Source organism: Athene noctua, chromosome 12 (assembly GCF_965140245.1).
Source record: "Athene noctua chromosome 12, bAthNoc1.hap1.1, whole genome shotgun sequence".
NCBI lineage: Eukaryota > Metazoa > Chordata > Aves > Strigiformes > Strigidae > Athene > Athene noctua.
The window spans coordinates 14,553,240-14,572,099 of NC_134048.1; the positions used below are offsets into that span (position 1 = coordinate 14,553,240).

The following is an 18,860-nucleotide window of genomic DNA, read 5'->3' on the forward strand; positions in this document are numbered from 1 at the left end:
TCCACACCTCCGAATCCTGTGGGGGGGCACGGGGCAGGGCAGGCAGCGCACGGCCGGGCACAGCCCCACGTAGCAATATATATCGAATTTATTTACATTCACGTTCGGCAGACCCCCCGCCCGCGGCACCGCTATGTACATAAGGCCAAGTGTAAATACTTGAATGCACTTAATACAGAATTTAAAAAACGGTCTTTACACAACACGGCACGGGGCCCGGGGCTGCCCGGCCCCACACGCAGACAGCACGACGGCACCGCACGCACGACGCACACCCAGGGCCCCCCGCCACGGGGCTGCGGGACCCCCGGGGCCGGGCTGAGCCCCGCCGCTGCAGCGCTGAGGGGGGGCCCGGCCGCGGTGGGGCACAGGCATCTCTCTCTCGCAAGGGGGCCAGGCAGCCCTCCCCACGGGCTGTGGGGCAGCAGGGGCCTGGGGGCCGGCCAGGGCCCCCTCCCCCTGCCCCCCACGGAGCAGGGTTGGGCCCCCCGCCCCACCGTGCTCAGCACTCAGCCTCGGAGACGGCAAAGAGGGCACTGTCCTGCTTGCCCACCTCGGCCACAGCAGCGGCCAGCTGCGAGAGGTTGCCGTTGGGGAAGTGCCGCGCTTCCCACAGGTTGAGGATCATGGCCGTGGGGCTGGGCTTCGAGGCGAAGAAGCTGAGATGGCTGCGGGGGGGACAGAGGGACCATGTCAGGGTGCAGGGATGGGTCCGCGCCCTGGGATCAGCCCCACACCGGCCTCGCCATGGGCTCCATCCTGCTCCCAGAGTCCCACAGCATTCCGGCATCCAGCCATGGGTTCAGGATGAGGCCAGAAGCCCCCTGTCCCCATCCACCCTGCCACGCCATCCCCATCCCCAGCGCTGTCCCCATCCCGGGCCACCTGTCAAGGTTGAGTTTCTGGGCCAGTGTCCTCCAGTCGGCTCCCCGGGTGCCCGGTGGGTCCAGGCTGCTGATGATCTTCTGGCGGATGAGGAAGGGGATCTTGAAGGCACTGGGGCCCACCAGGGCCGGGGCGCCCACCTCGCTGTCAGGGACCAGCCAGTCTGAAAACCTTGTGTCCTAGCGGAGAGCACCGGTGGGGTGTGGGGGGGTGTGAGCCCATCCTGTGGGGTCACCCCCAGGAGTGCTCCCCCCCAGCCCTGCCCTCACCTTGGCTATGTTGAAGTTGATGGTGAAGCTCTGCCCGTCACCCTCCACCTGCCAGACCCAGATCTTGCAGGCCAGCTCGCAGGTGCTGGGGCTCAGGCGCTCCAGGGTGAAGGTGCAGTGCAGGAAGGGCTGCAGCCCGCTCCAGATGTGGTAGAAGGGGATCTCCTGCAGAGAGTGATTAGGGGGGTGGGGTCAGAGTGTCAGGGACACCCCCTCTGTCCCCACTCACCAGCCAAGCTCCTCACCTGGTAGCTGGCAAGGAGTTTGCTCTTCCAGAGGGAGCTGGGCATGTCATGGATGGAGAGGCGCAGGTTGTGGTAGCTGTCCTTGAAGTGCAGCACCCGGGGGGCTCCGATCAGCTGCCCCCCCAGCTGCTTCTCCAGCTGGATCACCTCCTGCCAGCACAGGCAGCGGTCAGGAGGAGATGCTGCACCCCAGAAGCCCAGCCCTGCCTGCGCAGCCATCGCTCCAAGATGGGCTGGGGGGTGTTGCATGGGGACCCCCCCAGTACCTTGAGGACGTCCTGGGTGTCGCTGAGGCAGTAGACACGGATGTTGTACTCGAGCGAGGGGCAGGCGGCCGGCGCAAACAGGACCAGCTTGAGGCGCTTGGAGGCCGCCATGCTGAGGGACTCCCCGACCAGGGCGAAGCGCCCCAGCTGCTCCGTGAAGATGTAACAAGCCTGCGCTTCCAGCTGGCAGTAGTACAGCTCCGTGCACGGCTCGGCGCCCAGCTGCAGCACGTCCTGCGGCACCCAGGCAGAGATGCACCCCAGCCATGGGCATCCCCCCCTTCAACCCCGACCCCCTCGCCCCCAGCGGACACTCACCTCCCACGTGCCCTCACACGACTGCTTCTTCAGTCGGATGCTCCAGTTCTCAGCACTGGCCTCCACACAGTGACCCATGGCCAGGATGGCGGGACGGGTGAGGAGAACCCCGGGGGGGCCACAACTGACAATGGGGCTCAGTAGTGTCTGGCAGCCGGCCAGGGGCAACCTGGGGCAATGACAGGGGCAGCTGAGCAGGGATGGTCCCACCCGCAAGCAGCCCTGCGCTCCAGCAGCCCTGGCCACGGCACCTACCTCACCTCCTCCTGCTTGTGCAGGGTCAGGTAGACCTCGTAGATCTTCCCGCGTGGGATGGCATCGGGTGGGATGAGCAGGCTGATCCCTGGGTGGGGGCGTGCAGGCGGGGGTGTGAGTCCCACGGGAACCCGCCCGCACTGGGCGATGCTCCAGCACCCTGTGCCCACCCAACCGTACCTGTGTTGGGGATCATGAGCCGCCCCCCCAAGAAGTTGAAGGTGCCGTAGGCCATGTTGGTGGTGCCGCGGGGCAGGGAGCGAAAGTAGCTCTGGGTGGAGAGCCGGGCCACGAAGTCAGCGCCCTCGGCGGCAGGCGAGCTGTGGTGCAGCGTGTGCCGCCCAGCGCCCAGCGGGCTCAGCAGGTGCCCGTTGGGCAGCTGGAGCTTGGCGGGGCCGTCCTGGCGCGGGCAGAGCGAGCCCTGGTAGGTCATGGTCGCGGTGCTGAGGTCAGGCTGGATGGTGAGCAGGCTGGGGTTGTCTGCGGCACAGAGTAGGGGACTGTGGTGCTGGGGCATGGCAGGGACAGCGGGGTCCCTGCTGGCAACACATTGGCACAGCCAGCCCCGGGGGCATGAAGCACACAGCCCCTGCCTCATGGTAAGGGCCCTATGGGGCACAGCCACCCCTGGGGGTCCAAAGGGCATCGAGCTCCCACCCCATGGCAGAGACCCTTGGGGCACAGTCACTCCTGGGGTCCCCAGAGCACACAGGCCAACCCAGGGCACAGGCCCTAAAGAGACCAGGGACCCTACAGGACAGAGAGGCCCTACCCACAGCTGGGGACCTATGTGGCACAAAGCACTGACCCCACAGTTGGGGACCCCGTCAGATAGTGTCCCCACAGCCAGGGATCCCATAGGGCACAGAGCCCCAACTCAAGACCAGGGACCCCATGGGGCACAGAACCCACCCTGGGGCCAGGGATGCCCTGGGGCCAACAGCCCCTGCCCAGAGCCCCCCCGGGGCCACGGTCACCCCCAGATCCCGAGGGATATCATGTCCCAGTGTGGGTGCACAACCCCATCCCCGCAGCCCTCGCTCACCGGCCTTGCTGGGCTTGATGCTGACGGGCTGGAAGCCAGCGGTGAGGATGGAGGAGTCAGCCACATCAGCATCCAGGCCCCCCTTCTTGCGGCAGTACACCAGCACCCCCACCAGCAGCAGCAGCACCAGGCACACGGCCACAGCCACCAGCCCCACGTACAGCGCCACGTCCTCCGCGCCGGGGGCAGCTGCGCAGGACAGGGCATCAGCACCCACCAGCACGTCCTGGTCCCCTATCCCAGGGGACAACCCCGCCGTCCCTGCTGCGCTCACCGTGGCTGCACAACTCAGAGGTGCAGTTGCGGGTGTCCAGCTCGGGGCCGTGACAATCCCGGCCCCCGTTGCGTGGCGCCGGCTCCGAGCACTCCCGGCTTCGCCAGTGGGTGCACTCGGCCCCGCACACCGACCACTTGCTCCACTCCGACCAGGCACCGTCCACTGTGGGCACAGCCAGGGGTCAGCGCCCTGCTGCCATCCCCCTCCCCTGCCCCAGGGTCGGCGGAGACGGACACATGGTGGGGTGGGAGGACGAGACACCCGGGGGGGCAGGGACTGCGATGGGTGCAGCGGGGAGTGCAGCATCGGCATGGCAGGGGTGGCGGCGGTGACCTGGGCAGGGCGGGTACCTGGGCACAGGGTGGTGCAGGCGGTTTTCTGCACGTTTTGGCCCTCACAGAAAGCCCCCCCGTTGAGAGGCGTGGGGTTGGTGCACGTCCGGCTCCGCTTCTGCCAGCCCCGTCCACAGCTGGTGCTGCAGCCCGACCACTGCGTCCACGTCGACCAGCCGCCGTTCACTGGGTGGAGAGGGACCCGTCAGCGCCCCGCCGGGACAGGGGACGCAGGGAGGGACAGGACAGGGAGGGTGACACCGGGGCAGCACGGCGGGGACAGGCGCGGTGGGGCCGTACCGTAGACAGTGATGGCAGCAGAGGCGCTGCGACGACGGGCCACGATGTTTTTGGCCACGCAGGTGTAGTTGGCGGTGTCGGCCAGGCGGGCCTGCCGCAGCACCAGGCTGTGCTCTGGCGTCACGTAGACGTTGGCGTCCAGCGCCGGGTCCACCAGTTCCTCATTGCGCAGCCACTCCACCTGTGGGGCACAGGGGATGTCACCAGGTGCCTGGCTGGGCCACCCCATCCAGGAGCACACACGGCGTCCCCATGGGCAAGGGGCCCCTCTGGCCGCATCCTGCCCTGCGGGGGCTCACCTCGGCAGGGGGGATGCCCTCAGGAGGGCGACAGGGCAGCACGATGCCCTGCTCGATGGAGACGTCCCTAGCTGTCGGCTCCTGCTCGAAGTTCTTGCGCAGATCTGGGGAGGCGTGGGGGTGAGGAGAGGGCCAGTCCCAGCGCCCCACACCCCATCCAGGCACCCGCAGACACTCACAGGCGATGCGGACGAAGGCTTTCTGGCTCTTGGTGGTACCAGAGGAGCTCCAGGCCACACACTGGCACCAGTACTCCTCCAGCCCAAAGATCTTCTCCACTTGCTGGCGGGTGACCTCGATGCGCACCTCCATCACCGGCAGCCCTGCCACCGGGCGGGCGGCACATCAGCACCGGCACACCGGGAAAAGTCCCCTCAGTCTCAGCCCCGTGCAACCCCTCCCGGAGAGCAGCGCACGTAGCTCCCCGTCACCAGGGCCAGCACCATCCCTCCCGCTGGCGCTCACCGGTGCCGCGGTCGGTGCTGTGCTGCGTGACATGGTCGCCCTGGTGCACCCACTCGCCGTTGCATTTGAAGTAGATCTGGGTGGCGGGGGTGGCGCGGCAGGCCAGGCTCACCGCCTTGTTCTTCACGATGTAGACGTCCTCCGGCTCCAGCTGGAAGTGCGGCAGCAGGTCCGAGGATGCGCCAGACACGGGGTTGGCCACGGTCGCGCTTTGCTGAGCACCTGCAGGGAGATGGGGGCTCGGCCACCTCCAGCATGCCTGGGCTGGGCAATCACCCGTCCCGGCACGGCCCTGTGCCCCGTCGCTGTCCCCCCGCTGCTAGCGATGCAGCAGCCCCCCCCCGGCCCCGCCATCCATCAGGGAGAGCAGCCGCGTGGTGGCTGCGCCTGCTGAACCCGCGCCGATCCCTCATGTCTGCACTTAGCGCTAATGAAAAGGAAATGTAGTGTGACCAACAAGGGCCATTGCTCACGCCTCCCGGGGCGCCCGTCACCTCCTGTCCCCAGCATGCTGCGAGGTGCTGGCTGGGGCCTGCATCCTGCTCCGCCAAGGCCTGGGGTGGCACAGGGATGCAGGGTGAGCAGTAGGATGCGCACCCCACGGCCTGGGGGACACAGTAGTGTGGCACAGGCATGGCACAGGGGGGCTGGCTGTCCTCAGTGTCCCCAGAGAGGCAGAGGTGGCTCCGAGGCAGCAGAGGGTGGCTCCCTCAGGGGAGCTGAGCATCCCTCAGCTTTGCTTGGGGGCTGTGGATGCCATGCACCAGGGCAGGGTCTCCATGGGACAGCAGCACTGGGGACACAGCATGTGGCATGGTCCCACAGTGTCCATGTCCCCCAGACTGGACATGGTGGGTGCCCCCACTCCCCCCACCCTGCCAGCACCTGCTGCAGAAAGAGTTAATAAACCAGGGCCCTAAATAAGCATTTGATTAACAAACGATAAAATAGCGATTGTGTCACTGAATGAAGCTGTAATTGCTGCTGCTAATTGGCTGGTTAGGATTTAATAAGCAATTAAATGGGATGGAATGCGCAGTAATTAAGTGCCTTCCTTTGGCAACCCCCGCTGCTCCCCGCAAGCCTGTGGGACCCCCACTGCCCCCCCACTGTCCGTGCCCACCCCGGCTGGCTCCCGCCTGGCACAGCTGCCTGCGTGATGGGGATGCAGGGGACAATGGGGTCCCTCAGGCCCTGGCTGTGTCCCCCCAGGGGGCTCTAGGCCCCACTGCTCCCCCCAGTTGGATCAGGCCCCTCTGAGCCAGGGTGCGGGTGCTGAGTGAGCCCGCTGCGATGCCCGCCGGGACGGGCAAGGTGCGGCAGCTAATTTACGCGGGGAAGATAAACGGCCACCATAACGCGTCAGTTATTACCCCATCAGCACTTTTACAATGTCGCTGGCAATTAATTTAATTAAAACCCCTGTCGGGGATATACAGGCATTTCATAATTCACTGGTTTAACGACCCCCCCTCAGCCGCAGCCCGGGGCCAGCCCGGGGGGTCACGGTGCGGACAGGCGCTGCGGTCCCCAGCACGGTGCCACCCCCGGTGCCGGCTGCGGCATGGCTCGCCGCAGCACCCGCCGCTCGCTTGGGCACCCCGGGTGCTCACGCCGCACTGCCCGCGCCGGCACGTGGGGCTCTGTGCCACGTCGGCTTGGGGGCTGAGACGGGCAGAAAGGCAATGCGATTTATTTATTAAATACCAGGTTTGCTGCTGCACAGCACCACTGCTGCGCCCTGTCTGGGCGGCTGCAGCGGGCACGCTGGGCGAACGGGGGAGCGGTGCTGCGGGGACTGGCCTTTCAATCACATGTGAAATGATCACAGCGGTGGCCGGGCTGGGTGTCTGTCCATCACGGGTGCGGGAAGCCCGGGGCCAGCAGCGATGGGTTGGGGGGGGAGCAGGATGAGCACAGAGCCCCTCCGCTGCCCACCCAACCAGGGCAGGGTGGGACCACGGGCAGCAAATGGAGCCGGGGACATGCAGCGAGCGGCAGAGCAGGGGGGCTGCCAGGCACCCCACAGACCCCCCGGGTGGGATGGCATCCTGCTGCTTGGCATCATGCTGGGCACCGGTGGGGCTCTGTGCTGTGGTGAGGTCACGGCTGGAGCCACACGGCATGGCCGGGAGGCTGGAGCAGCCCTGGAGCCCCGGCAAGGGGGTGAAGGAGTGGGTGCCCCACGCATGACGGGTACCCCGTGGCCACCGCATGCACCACCACGCACCCAACACACTGCGGGCACCCCATGCGCCACCGGCACCCTCCCCTTGCAGACACCCCCATGCTCTGTGAGCCCCCGTCCCCCCCGCCACAGACACCCCACACAGCGTGGGCACCCCCAGCCCGTAGGCACGGGCGTAGCGTGGGCGCCCCGTGGGCAGCGGCCCCCCACGCGACGCCGTGCCGGCTCCCGCACCGCGTCGGCCTCGCCGCTCACCTGCCGCTGCGTTGCCATGGAAACAGGCGAGATGCTTATGTCACCTTGGCAAAGGGAACCGGGGAACTTGGGAGGGGATGGGGGACAGGGACTGGGGGGACAGTGGGGCGTTGGGTCCCACTCGCTCCGGGGACAGCCCCCGCCGTGGCAGGGGGCACAGCCCCAGCCGGCCGCTCTCTCGGCAGCCAAAGGGGTAATTGGGAGCGCAGTTTGCTACAGCGCCAATAAATCACAGCCGGTAAAGCCAGTGCATTAAGCGCGGCTTTATTACCAATTATCCCCCGCCCACGTGGGCTAACGAGCACGCCGGCAGGCCTGGCGGAGGGGCAGGGTGCGGGGAGCAGGGCTGCGACACCCACTTTGGGGTACGGAGGGATGGGGACACCCTGCTATGGGCTCTGAGCACACACCTGCCTTCAGCCCAACACCGTGGGACCCCCAGCGGCTCCCGGCCCCCTCCCCACGCACAGACCCCCCCTGCTCCCTGCGCCCCACAGCCGCTGCCACCCCGGGTGGCCACACAGCCCCTCACCATAGCGCCTGGGCCCCCCAGCATCAGAAACACCGCATGTACTGGTGTTACTGGGCAGGGAGAGGCTGCAGGAGGCTGCTTTGCACAGTATTGGGGGAGGACATTGCCAGAACCCAGCAGGCACTGGTGGGTGCCCCCCCCAAGACTGGTCCTCAAGGGGCCGATCCTGCCCCCGGTGCTGGTGCCACGCTCCCCGGCGGTGCTGAGAGCAGCACGTCGAGCGCCTCGGTGCCTGCTGCGGGAGACGCCGGGAAGGTCAGCGTGTTCTTGGCGAGGAGGGGCTGCCCGCTGGCGGCTGCTGCAGCACCAGCCCCGGCACCAGCACGCCGGTGTGCGTCTGCCTGGCACAGCTGCCCCCGGGAGGGAGCAGGCAGCTGCCTGCACTGGGAGAACACTTCGATGGCACGGGTCTGCCCCGAAAAGTGCTGCCCAGGTGGGACCCACACACCGGCCATCCTGGAGGGCATCGAGCCATCCCTGCCCCAGCCTCCCTCTGCCCCCATCCCCTGCCCACACCTATGCCTGCTGCCCTGGGGGTCCCTGTGGCAGCGTGGGGACCTCGATGCCAACATCTGCCTCCGCTGCTGTGCCCCCCTCCAGGGACCTCCCCAAATCCCTGCGGGCTTTGCAGCCAGTAGTTTCCATCCCAGCTGGCGTCCCATCCATCGCGCCCGCGCCAGGCCTGGCACACCATTAACATGAAAGATTTCCTTGTACTTCGCCGGCGCTCGGCCTGTGCCCCAGCAGCAGGTAATTAAAGCAATAATTGCTGCTGATTGCACCCACCTAAACGAGGGAAGGATGGGCATCGGGCAGAGGATGCTAGGCTGTGCTCAGGGGAGTCTGGGGGTCCCAGTCCTGCCCACTGTCCTGCACACAGGGGTCCCCGCTGACAGCACCCTGCTCTCTGCAGGGCACAGAGGAGGGGAGCTGGCGTGACTTGCCACCATCAAAAAGCTTGTCTGAGGCTTTGAGCCGGGCACCATCCTGCGGGGAGAGGCTGGCTCTGCGCCGTGATGAGCTGGTGCTGTTGTCGGGAACCCCCCAGCCAGGGGCTGTGGCATCGCCCAGCACTGCCCGGCTGCCTGTGCCTGCCCCATCGCTCACCTGAAGCATCTGGGCATCGTCAAACACTCCCCCCGCACCCACCTTCCCACCCCACACAGCCCCCACGGTGACGCCAGGCAGGTGCTGGTGCCAGCCCTGGCCGGGCAGGGAGCCAGCAGGGTCAGATGCCAACATGGGCAGCACGACCCGGCTCCCGGCCAGTCTGGCACGTGGCGAGCCCTGGGGGCGATGTGACGATGGGCACAGAGTGCTGACTGATGCGTCCCCAGTGCTCCAACGGGCACAGTGCCCCCCAGGGGTACCCCCACCTGCCCCAGGACCGTGTCCCCAATTTCCCGGTGTGTCCCCACGTGCTGGCTGCTGTCCAGGACCCCCAGGCGTGTGCCCCACACGTGCCAACCCCACGGCCACGGGAGAGACTGGGTGGGGGTGGCGGGGGCCGGAGGGTGCCGGTCTCCCTGCGAGCGCGTGGCAGCGTCTGGGCGCTGATTAAGCGAGCGCTTGTTATGAATGAATTAGTCAGGCGGGTTTGCATGACAATGGAGCTGCCTAATTACGGATTTGAGCTGATAACGCTCTCCCCATTACATGCAATTAGCATGTGCCAGGGTGGGCAGGACTCCCGACGGTGCCAGCGCCCACCAAGGGGGTTGCATGGCCCCAGACATGCCCAAGCCTGGCTCACGCTGCCCTGTGCCCAGGGTCTGGGGACAACGGTGCCGGGGGTGGCAGCCCCTCCCCAAGGACCACCCCTGCCTGCCTGGGGGCTACTGACCCTGGCACCCAGTGCCGGGCACCCTTCCTCAAGCACCCATGGAGCTAGTTCCCTCTCAGCCCTATGGCACACACAGAACTCTGCTCCCCACCAGTCCCAGGCATCCACTGAGCCCCACAGCCCCCCCTGACCCAGCCTGCCCATGGGATGCCATGGTAAGACGTGCCAGCCCCAGTCAGCAGCAATCCCACTGCCTGGGAAAAGTCTCCCAACTTGGCCCTGGCTCGGTGGGGGACAGGGGGCCTGGCACCGGGATGGTGGTAGGGGCGACAGGACTGGCCCAATCCCACATGCTGGGGCTTTCGCTGGGGTCCAGAGCCTGGGGAGCCAAGTGGCTTTCCTGGCTCTCCTTTAACTGACAGTGAAGAGCAAACGCTCCTGCCGAGTCCTGGCCCTGCCGGGAGGAGTGTCAAGGTCACCCTCAGGCCTGCCGTCCCCAACGGAGCAGGGAGGGGAGACAGGTGGGGGGCTGGGAAGGCCCCTCTCCCCAGACAACAGTCCTGGGTGGCAGGGTCCAGCCCCTCAGCCTCTCCCCCTCCCACCCATGGGTGGCACACGGTGGTGACAGCAGCCCCGGCACTCCACAGCCCTGCGGCAGCAAGGGCTGGTGCAGGGAGCTGGGACCTGAGACCCCCATCCTGTGGGCAGGAGTCCTGGGCAGGGCAGGGCCTGGGCAGGGGGGCAGGGTGAGCTGTGATCTGCCTGACACCCACATGGGAGCAGCACCCAAAGAGCGGACAGCCTGCAGGGCCAAGGGGTACTGGGCAACCGGGCCTGACTACGTGAAATCCCAGCGTGCCCAGTCTGGAGCCAGCTCAGCCCAGCCTCTGACGCATGGACTCAGCGATGTGCCGACAGACAGAGGGGTGCTGGGACTGAGGGTGCACCCCTGGGTGCAGGATAGGGCACAGTGGGGCATTCACAGTGCACAGTCCCCGTGCCATCATCCCTCGGGCACCAGCACCAGTCGTGGGGTGGTCCTGGGCACTGATGGCCACCCAGGTGGGACAGGCACTCACCCGTACCACAGCTGTGAGGTGCCTGGGCAGGGTGACTCCGGGGCTGCCCAGCCCCTGGTGGCGCTGCCAGCACCCTGGTCCCCTCCTGCAAGCACCTGCCAGGCTCTGCACGGTTTGATGTAGTGCCAACCCCGCGTGGCACCGAGCCAGAACAAACAGCCCTGGGCGGGCTGCGTCTGCCGCGTGCTCACGCTGACAGCCGGCACGGCAGCCTCCCGGCCGCCGGCGCACGCCAGCCCTGCCCGCCGTCCTGCCCGCACCACGGAGGCACCGCTGCCCAGCCAGGCGCTGGTTCTGGGGCTCTGATGGGATGCAGCAACTTGGGGTGCCAGGTCGCGGGGTGCAGCGGTCGGGGGGCTGCCTGCCAGAGCCCGAGGGTCGCTGGCAGCCCGGTGAAGCCGTCAGCACCATGTAGCTCATGCGCGGTGAGAGCAGGGCCCGTGGCCCTGGTCAGAGGAGCTGGGGCAGGAGCTGGTGTGGGTCACACTCACCGGGGTGCAGGAGCCGCACCAGGGCCTGGCACCGGCTGCCACAGATGCTGCAGGGAAGGGGAAGGGCCCACGGCAGCGCTGGGCCAGGGGTAGCTCTGGGGAAGGACCTGCCCCTCTGCCCTTGCCCGCCCAGCAGCACAGCACTCGAGTGGGGCAGCCCCCACTGCTGCCCACGGGCGAGCCCCAGCCCTCGCTGCTGCTCTCACCCTTCTCCCGTGGGCACGGCAGGACGGGCACCTGCACCGGGGCTGCTGCTCCACGGCTGCAGGCAGGGGCCCTTCGCCTGGACACCCGGGTTCTCCTGTCCCCAACCTGTGCCTCGGTGTCCCCGGGGAAGGGGTGCCCTGCCGTGCCATGCCATGCCGTGCCGTGCCATGCCATGCCGTGCCGTGCCAGGTGGGAGCAGCACCCGGTGAGCAGAGGCCCAGCCCTGACACGTCTGTGCCAAGCGGCGGCCGTGCAGGTGGCTGAGCTCAGTCGCGCCGCGGCCGGCTGTGAGCTGCCTGCCAAGCGAGCGGTGGGGACGAGCTCCCACACCGCGCCGCCCCGAGCTGGCGCTGGCACCGCCGGGACCCCCCACACCTCCCACCGCGTGGTGTGGCTTGACGCCCCCCCTGTGCCACTGCCCCGCAGCTCCATACATCACCACGGCCCCACGGCTGCCGTGGGGACAACAGTGCTCCCTGCCCAGCTAGGGGTCGGTACCCACAGCACCCTCCCTATGGGGTTCCCTGCACCCAAGGGGTGCCCACCCACCACTCCGGCTCTGCGGTGACCCCCTCCTGCAGACGGGGCCATGCTGGGAGCGCTGGGCGTGGGGTCCCCGAGGTGCCCGGTCGGGAAGGATGGGGGCTGCAGCCCCCCTTGGGTGCCCACCCGGCACACCGAGGCCAGGCTACGGGACGTCTCCAGTGGCAGCAGGAGGGTCGGTGGGCCGGGACCCCCGCGCGTAGAGGGGGTCCCCCGACCCTCGTCCCCCCCCGACCCCCCGCAGAGCGCACGTCCAGCCCCGCGCAGCTCCCCGCCCCCAGCCCGGTCCTTTGTCTGCAGCCGCCACTTCCAGGCTGCTGTGACACCTGCCAGCAGCCGCCAGCCCCGGGCACTCACCGCACCCCCCGGCCCGGCAGCCGGTGCCGCTCAGCCCTGGGGGTCGGGGTCAGCCCGCACCCCCACCCGCCGGGTCCTGCCCGGGGGGTCGGGCAGAGCTGGGGGCGACCGGGCTCCGGAGCGGCCGCGTCTGCAGCAACACCGATGCAGTCCCGCATACCCCCCCACGCCACGGCCACCCACGCGGCGTGACAGCACCCCTCCAGGCTACCCCGTCCCCGCGGTCCCCCCCGTCCCGGCAGGTGATGGGGACGGCAGGGATGCTGTGCGTGAGGCAGAGACGCCGTGCGTGGGGCAGGGACCCCACGCGTGGAGCAGGTCCGGTGTGGACACCCGTGCCCGAGGCTGGCAGAGTCCCGGGAGAGCGGAGCCGTGACGGCGAGGCGGCGAGCGCCAGCCCCCCCCCCCCCCCAGCCCCCCCCTTCCCCCCCGCCTTCGCGGTGCGGGCACAGCGTCCGGGGTAGAGCCGGCTGGGCACGCGTGTGCGGCCACGCGTGGGCATGGGGCGGGGGGGCGGCAGTGCCTGTCGCGGGGCAGGGGGCACGCCCCCTTCCCGGGAGGGCACCCCGCGGACCCCCCCCGTACCCCACGGCCGGCCAGGCACCCCGCACAGGGAACGGCCCCCGCTCCCGCCCACCTCGTCCCCGAGAGGGCACCCGGTTCCCCGCAGGACGCCCGCCGCCGCTCCCCGGGTGACCTTGCCCAGCGCCCGGTGCCGGTGCCGGGTCCCCGCTTTGCCCCCCGCCCCGTCCCCGCCCGGTGCCCGCGGTGACTCACCGGCGGCGGCCAGGAGGGCAGCGGCGAGCAGGGCACCGAGCGGCCCCGGCGCGGCGGCGGCGGCGGTGGTGGCGGCGGCGGCGGCGGCGGCGGCGGGGGCCCGGCGGCGGCGCGGCCGCGCACCCATGGCGCGCCCCGCGGAGCGCTGCGCGGCGCGGCGCGGGGCGAGGGAGCAGGGCGGGCCGCGCTCCGCGGCGCCCTCAGCGGGCCATGGCGCCACCGGCCCCGCCACCGCCACCGGCCCGGCCCCGCCGCTGCTGCTGCTGCCGCCGCCCCGCCGCCGCCGCGCCGCTCCGCTCCGCCCGGGCGCCGCCAATGCGGGCGCTGAGCGCGGACCCGCCCGCGGAAGGGACGGCGCAACAGCTGGGCGCGCCCCCGCCGCCGCCCCCCCGCCCCGCACCGCACCCCTCCCCCGCGGCTGCATCTCCCCTCTGAATCCCACCCCCCGCACCCCCCGAACCCGCTCCCCGCCCCGGGACGGCGCTGGGGGTCCGCACCCTGCCCCGAGCGCAGCGGACACCCCCCCGGGACACCCCCCCGCGCGCGGCTGTGCCCCGACCCAGGGTAGGTGATGCCCAGGGGTCCCCCAGCCCAGGCGGGCACCCCACGGGTGGGACACACACACCCCCCAACCCCAGGAGAGGAGGGTCCTGCCCGCACCCAGCCCCGCACCATCCGGCCACCGCGGCTCCGGCGGGTGAGCGCGGTGTCTCGGGCTGGGAAATGTCGCGGAAGCGGGGCCACCATCTTGGCGGGACGTGTGCCACCCGTGGGGCCTCACCTCACCGCCAGACGTGGGGGTCTGGCCCCCAGGTAACTCCCCCCTCATCCCAGGGGGTTTGGCTCTGCCCGGGCTGCAGGATGCGGCCCCTTCCCTCCCCGTTGCCGTCCCTGCACCCAGCCAAGGTGCCCGGCGAGCAGTGCTGCCGTCAGCGGCGGGCAGACTGCAGAGTGGGCAAGGGGCGAGGGGTGAAGAGGGGTGACGCTGCATTGGGGTGCCTGAGGTGCTCCCTAAGCCCCGCAGGAGCCAGAGCCAGCACCAGCGGTGCCGAGCAGCCCCGTCCCCAGCAGCAGGGGCCAGGCAGGGGCAGGGCCGGGCAGCGGCTCCCAGTGCCGTGCAGCGATAATTTCATTAGCAGCTCCAGGAACAATTAACAACTGCTCTGACGCCTTCAAGAGCTGAAGCAGGTGTGAGGCCAGCGCGGCTCTCCCGGGTGGCACCGGCTGTGCCGTGGCCTCCATCCGACGCGGCGCCGGCGGGGCCGGGCAGAGCCCAGGCTGCGGCCAGCAAGGCCCCAGGGCACGGCCAGAGCCCTCTCCCACCATCACGCCCCTTGCCGGGGTCCTCCCGTGCCCATACAGTTGTGCACCGGCCATGTGTGCAGGCACAGCAGCCCACGCGGGGTGGCACCCATGGGTGCCCACTCCCGTCCCCACGTGCTGCCCCAGGCAGCGCCCTGGGCTCCCACACACCCCGCACGGGCACTGGTGGGGGCCAGCCGGCAGAGGAGACCCCCAGCCCCACCGTGGGCAGAGCTCTGGCGCGGTGATAACCACCTCCTTCAGGCTGGCTCATTATTACTGATGGCATTTGCATGGAAACAGGATGTTTTTACTCCTCGCGGCTCCATCTGCTCCTGCTGAAGTCACCGCGCTGCACGTGAGCTCCCGGGGGGCTGCCATGGGAACCGGGACCAGCTTCTCTGCAGCACTGGGACCCCCAGCCCGGGCTCCCGCGGTGGCCAGACCCCCCCAGCCAGGCAGCGGGGCAGGATGAGGCGGGGGTACCCAGCGTGGATGGGATGGCACCAGCGCAGGGCACCCAGCACGGTGCTGGCCCGGGGCAGCGCGGCGGGGAGGGGACTCGGGGCCCCCGGTGCGGTGCCAGCCCCATCTGCTCCTTGCGCCGCTCTCCCGGGACGGCTTCCAGCTCCGCTCCTGGCACTGTGCCGGCGGTGCCAGCAACAACACTCCCACCGCCCAGGCGCCCACCGCATCCTCCCTGCCCCGGCGCCTGCCCCGGGGTGCTGGTGGTGCCCGGTCCTGCCATGGCTTCACCCAGTTCCCTCACCACGTGCTCGTGCCACACTGGTACTGAGGCCACGCAGCGTCACTCTCCACGTCCCCCCTGCACCGCGGGCCGGCATGGCCAGGCCGTCAGTGGGGAAGCGGCAGGGCGCACTGACGAATTAATAGACTCTAATTAATACAGATTGGGAAGATCACTTTCAATTCCGCTTGCTCTCCCTCTTGCTGAGGAGGAGCCAAGGGGACGGATGAGATGGATCCTGTTCCACAGCTGCCGGAGCCCTGAGCCCTGCTGCCAAGGGGCCGTGCCAGCCTGGCTCATGCCCACGGGGCTACCCGGGACCCCCTGACCATCCACTGGGATGGCAGCACATGGGGAGCCGCGGGACTCGGGGGCTTTGAGGAGGGGAGCGCGGTGCTCAGCCAGGCTGGTGCCCCCAGCACAGAGCGCTCAGAGCCTGGGTGTCCCGTGACTGCTGCAGCCCCAGGGGGATGTCAGAAGCACTGGCCCCACTGGGTGCTGTAAATGGATTATTACTCAGAGTAACTAAGATGGAATTAAAAATTAATTCTCTTCTCCAGCATGCCACGGTCATGGCTCAGCCGCATGCTACCGCCATTGTGCCAGGGCTTTCTCCTGAAAGAAACTGGATTGGGGTGGAGGTGGAGGGAGGGCATCACCCAGTGAGCAGTGGTACCCAGGCTCTGCGGGCTGTGGCTGCCACCTCCCTAGGGATGTCACCACCCTGGCACCACTCCTCCCTCACCACATTCCTCAGGTGCGTGTCTGGCCGGGCCAGCCAAGGCAAGGCAGCTCCCACCCACTGCCAGGCCCAGCAGATCCCCTTGCCCACGCTGTGCCCGACCTCTTGCCTGGCCCCGGCAGCCGCCGGCAAGGACAGCCCCGAGATTTTCTAAACTCCCATCAAATATTAAAATCGGTATTTGAGCTCATGTATAATGGATCACCCGCTTGCTGCCTCCCCATCCATTTGTGGTATTTAAGGAAGTTGAATATTAAACACCATTGTATTAGCAAAACCGCCGTCTGCTTAATTGAGTTACAAACGGGGAAGGTGCTGACGAATAAACAATGCATAATGCCCAGCCCCGCCAGCAGGATGTGGCCGGGACCCTGGCGCCAGACGGGGACTGGGCTGTGCAGGGTGCTGGGGCCAGGAGGGTGCACTGCTGCTGCTGATGGCAGAGCTGAGGATGTGAGGAACACGTGTGCCGTGTGAGGGACATGTGCCAGAGCGTGGCATGGCACGGCATGGGACAGCACGGCATGGCGTGGGACATCCTGCGCCTCATCCTGCATGAGGATGCTCGGAAACGGAGCTGGTGAGAACAACTCCAACTGCAGGAGGAACAGAAAGATAATGAATATGAAAAGTAAATAAATATGGATGTTGAGGACCGAATTCTGATAAGAGGATTTTCAAAATTAGCCATTTGCAAGAGCAGATTAACGGTGCATGGCGCCGGGGGCGGGAAGGGCTCCATTAAGACACACAGCAAAGCCCATCCTGACACATCCCACTTCTCACAGCCCCCAGTGCCTGCTCCCCACTTTTTAAAGAGATGGATTTGCTGCTGTCATGGGGGAAAGCCAGGGTGGCTGGAGGGGCTGGGGCACAGCATGGTGCCACCCTGCACACACAGGTCCTGTGGACACCCTGCCTCACCGGGCAGTGTTAGTGGTGGCATGCAGGTTCTCACGGGTGTGCCGGACACCCCCAGCCTGGGCGTGGGGTGGCTGCACCAGTGGCAGCATGGGGCTGGGACAGGGGGAGTGGGGTGAATAGGTAGCGAAGTCACTGGCCTGCACATGCCATGGGCACCCTGTGCCAGCCAGTGCAGTGGGTGGTCCCAGACAGAGCTGGTGTCGGATGCCCCCCAGCAGCGCTGTGGGTGCTGGGGTGGGGCATCTCCATGTGTTCCGGGCTGGGGCAGGAGGCTGCCGGGGCTTGGAGAAGCTTTTTGCATCCTCTGGCTGGGATTTTCTATCCAGGCAGCCAAGCAGAAATCTCATTACAGCCCAGTACAAAGGCAGGGTCTCTGTCCCCGTCCCTGTCCCCCGTGCTTGGCTGGGGGCTGGCACAGGCTGGGGAGGGCACGGCTGTGAGCAGAGGGAGGGTATTCTGGACACGGGCAGATGGCAGGGCTGAAAGTGGCCGTGTGCTGCCCCCCACCTCACCCCAGCCCAGGGCCTGCCAGCCCCCTCCCCAGCTTGACACAGACCCCTTCTCTGTTCCACAGGTGGGTCAGGTGTGGGTCTGAGGTGGGTGCCAGCTCCCATGGGGCCTCCAGGCTGTGTGTGGGGCAAGGGCTGTGAGCTCGCAGGCAGGGCAGGGTGCAGGCAGCCCAGGCACCCCGAGTGCCTGGAGCTTCCGCAGCAGCAGCAGACAATTAATTAGCAGGGTGGTGGGAGAGCAGCTGACGGAGCTGTGCGGGATCGATGGGCGCATCGACCGCCTGGGAAACACCAGCCCTCCCAGCTAGAGACGTGTCGCTGGGGCGGGCAGGCAGGGAGCCTGGCAGCCCCCTGGCTGGGTGCAGGCAGGGGCTAGCTGTGGGCTGCAGCATCACCAGCCCCTTGCAAGGGGACACGAGGGCAGACAGGGCCAGGAGGGAAAGGACAGGGACAGGTGGCACCGCCCACCATGTACCCTGTGCCCCAACAGCGCCAGGGCTGGCAGCTGCTCTTCACGGAGCCAGGAGAGTGGCTGGTCCCTGTGCCACACCAGGAGGATGTGGGGGTGCTAATGGACCCCCCCCTTTTCCCAGCTGTTGATCCCTTGGAGCTGGTGGTATATGTTGGGGGAGCCAAGGGATGGGGCTGTGGGCAGGGGCTTCACTGTGCCCATGCTGGAGGCTCGGGGACAGCATGGGCATGGCCCCTGGGGGCGACAGGGCTCTGTGAGCACATGCCAGTCAGCCAGGGGCCACCCAGACCATGGCATGGGGCCAGCAGAGCAAACCCTAAAGGGGTGGTGGCCAAGGGAACATACGGCAGGGTGGCAGGGACAGCTCTGCCTGCAGCAGGGCACTGCCTGCAGCTTGCCGCAGCACCGTGCTGCAGCCATGCCTGCAGGTCTGATGCCTGCAGGTCTGTGGCCACACAGCTCCTGTCCCTGTCCCCATGCCACCCGGCTGCTCCCCCCCTGCCTCTGCCGAGCGGGAAGTGCCAGTCCGTCCCTGCGGGGAAGGAGAGTGCTCAGCCGTGTTGCAGGAGCCTGGTTGCTACCCAGATGAGAAGTGACAGCAAGGGACCCTTCTCAGGTACAGGTTCCCTGAGGCGCAGGGCAGGAGATACTGTCCCCCTCTCCCCCTCCTCTGCTTCTGGCACTGGGGACAGCCCTGCAGTTACTTAACTCCTTCCCCTCCACACAGACCCCTCCATGCCAACCCTCTGCAACCCCCGCCCAGTGCAAACCAGCTGCTGGAGGGCAGCAGCCCAGCACAGGCACTGCCATGCAGGGACAGCAGGCAGGGAACAGGATGAGGCAGGCAGAGCCTGAGGACAGGAGCAAGACCCATGGGTGCAGCCCCTCTGCTGCACCCCGCTGTGTCCTGCAAGGAGCGGGACCCCAAGCGTTGAGGGGTCTGTGGGCCCCTCGCCTCCCACATCTCCCACACTGGCTGCTGTCTCTGGGGAGGT

General features: G+C 68.0%; 1 protein-coding gene across 1 annotated transcript; it reads right to left on the reverse strand.

Moving 5' to 3' along the window:
- Nucleotides 1-58: 58 nt before the first annotated feature.
- On the reverse strand, nt 59-13,295 carry UNC5A (unc-5 netrin receptor A). Its single transcript, XM_074915653.1, has 16 exons — nt 13,169-13,295; nt 4,957-5,178; nt 4,671-4,814; nt 4,492-4,595; nt 4,193-4,373; nt 3,911-4,078; nt 3,558-3,722; nt 3,284-3,472; nt 2,419-2,718; nt 2,239-2,326; nt 1,984-2,152; nt 1,666-1,899; nt 1,400-1,549; nt 1,155-1,319; nt 886-1,064; nt 59-668 (listed from the first exon to the last, which is right to left on the reverse strand). Exons 1-16 carry the CDS (start codon nt 13,293-13,295, stop codon nt 503-505), a joined length of 2,751 nt encoding a protein of 916 aa, XP_074771754.1. The 3' UTR covers nt 59-502.
- Nucleotides 13,296-18,860: the final 5,565 nt, after the last annotated feature.

What these genes read in the sequence shown, in the direction of transcription:
- UNC5A (XM_074915653.1), bottom strand. Translation starts at nt 13,295, where the DNA reads ATGGGTGCGCGGCCGCGCCGCCGCCGGGCCCCCGCCGCCGCCGCCGCC. An exon ending in AGCCTTCGTCCGCATCGCCT is followed by an intron (nt 4,596 to 4,670) that starts GTGAGTGTCTGC and finishes ACGCCTCCCCAG; the next exon opens with ATCTGCGCAAGAACTTCGAG. An exon ending in ACACCCAGGACGTCCTCAAG is followed by an intron (nt 1,550 to 1,665) that starts GTACTGGGGGGG and finishes CTGTGCTGGCAG; the next exon opens with GAGGTGATCCAGCTGGAGAA.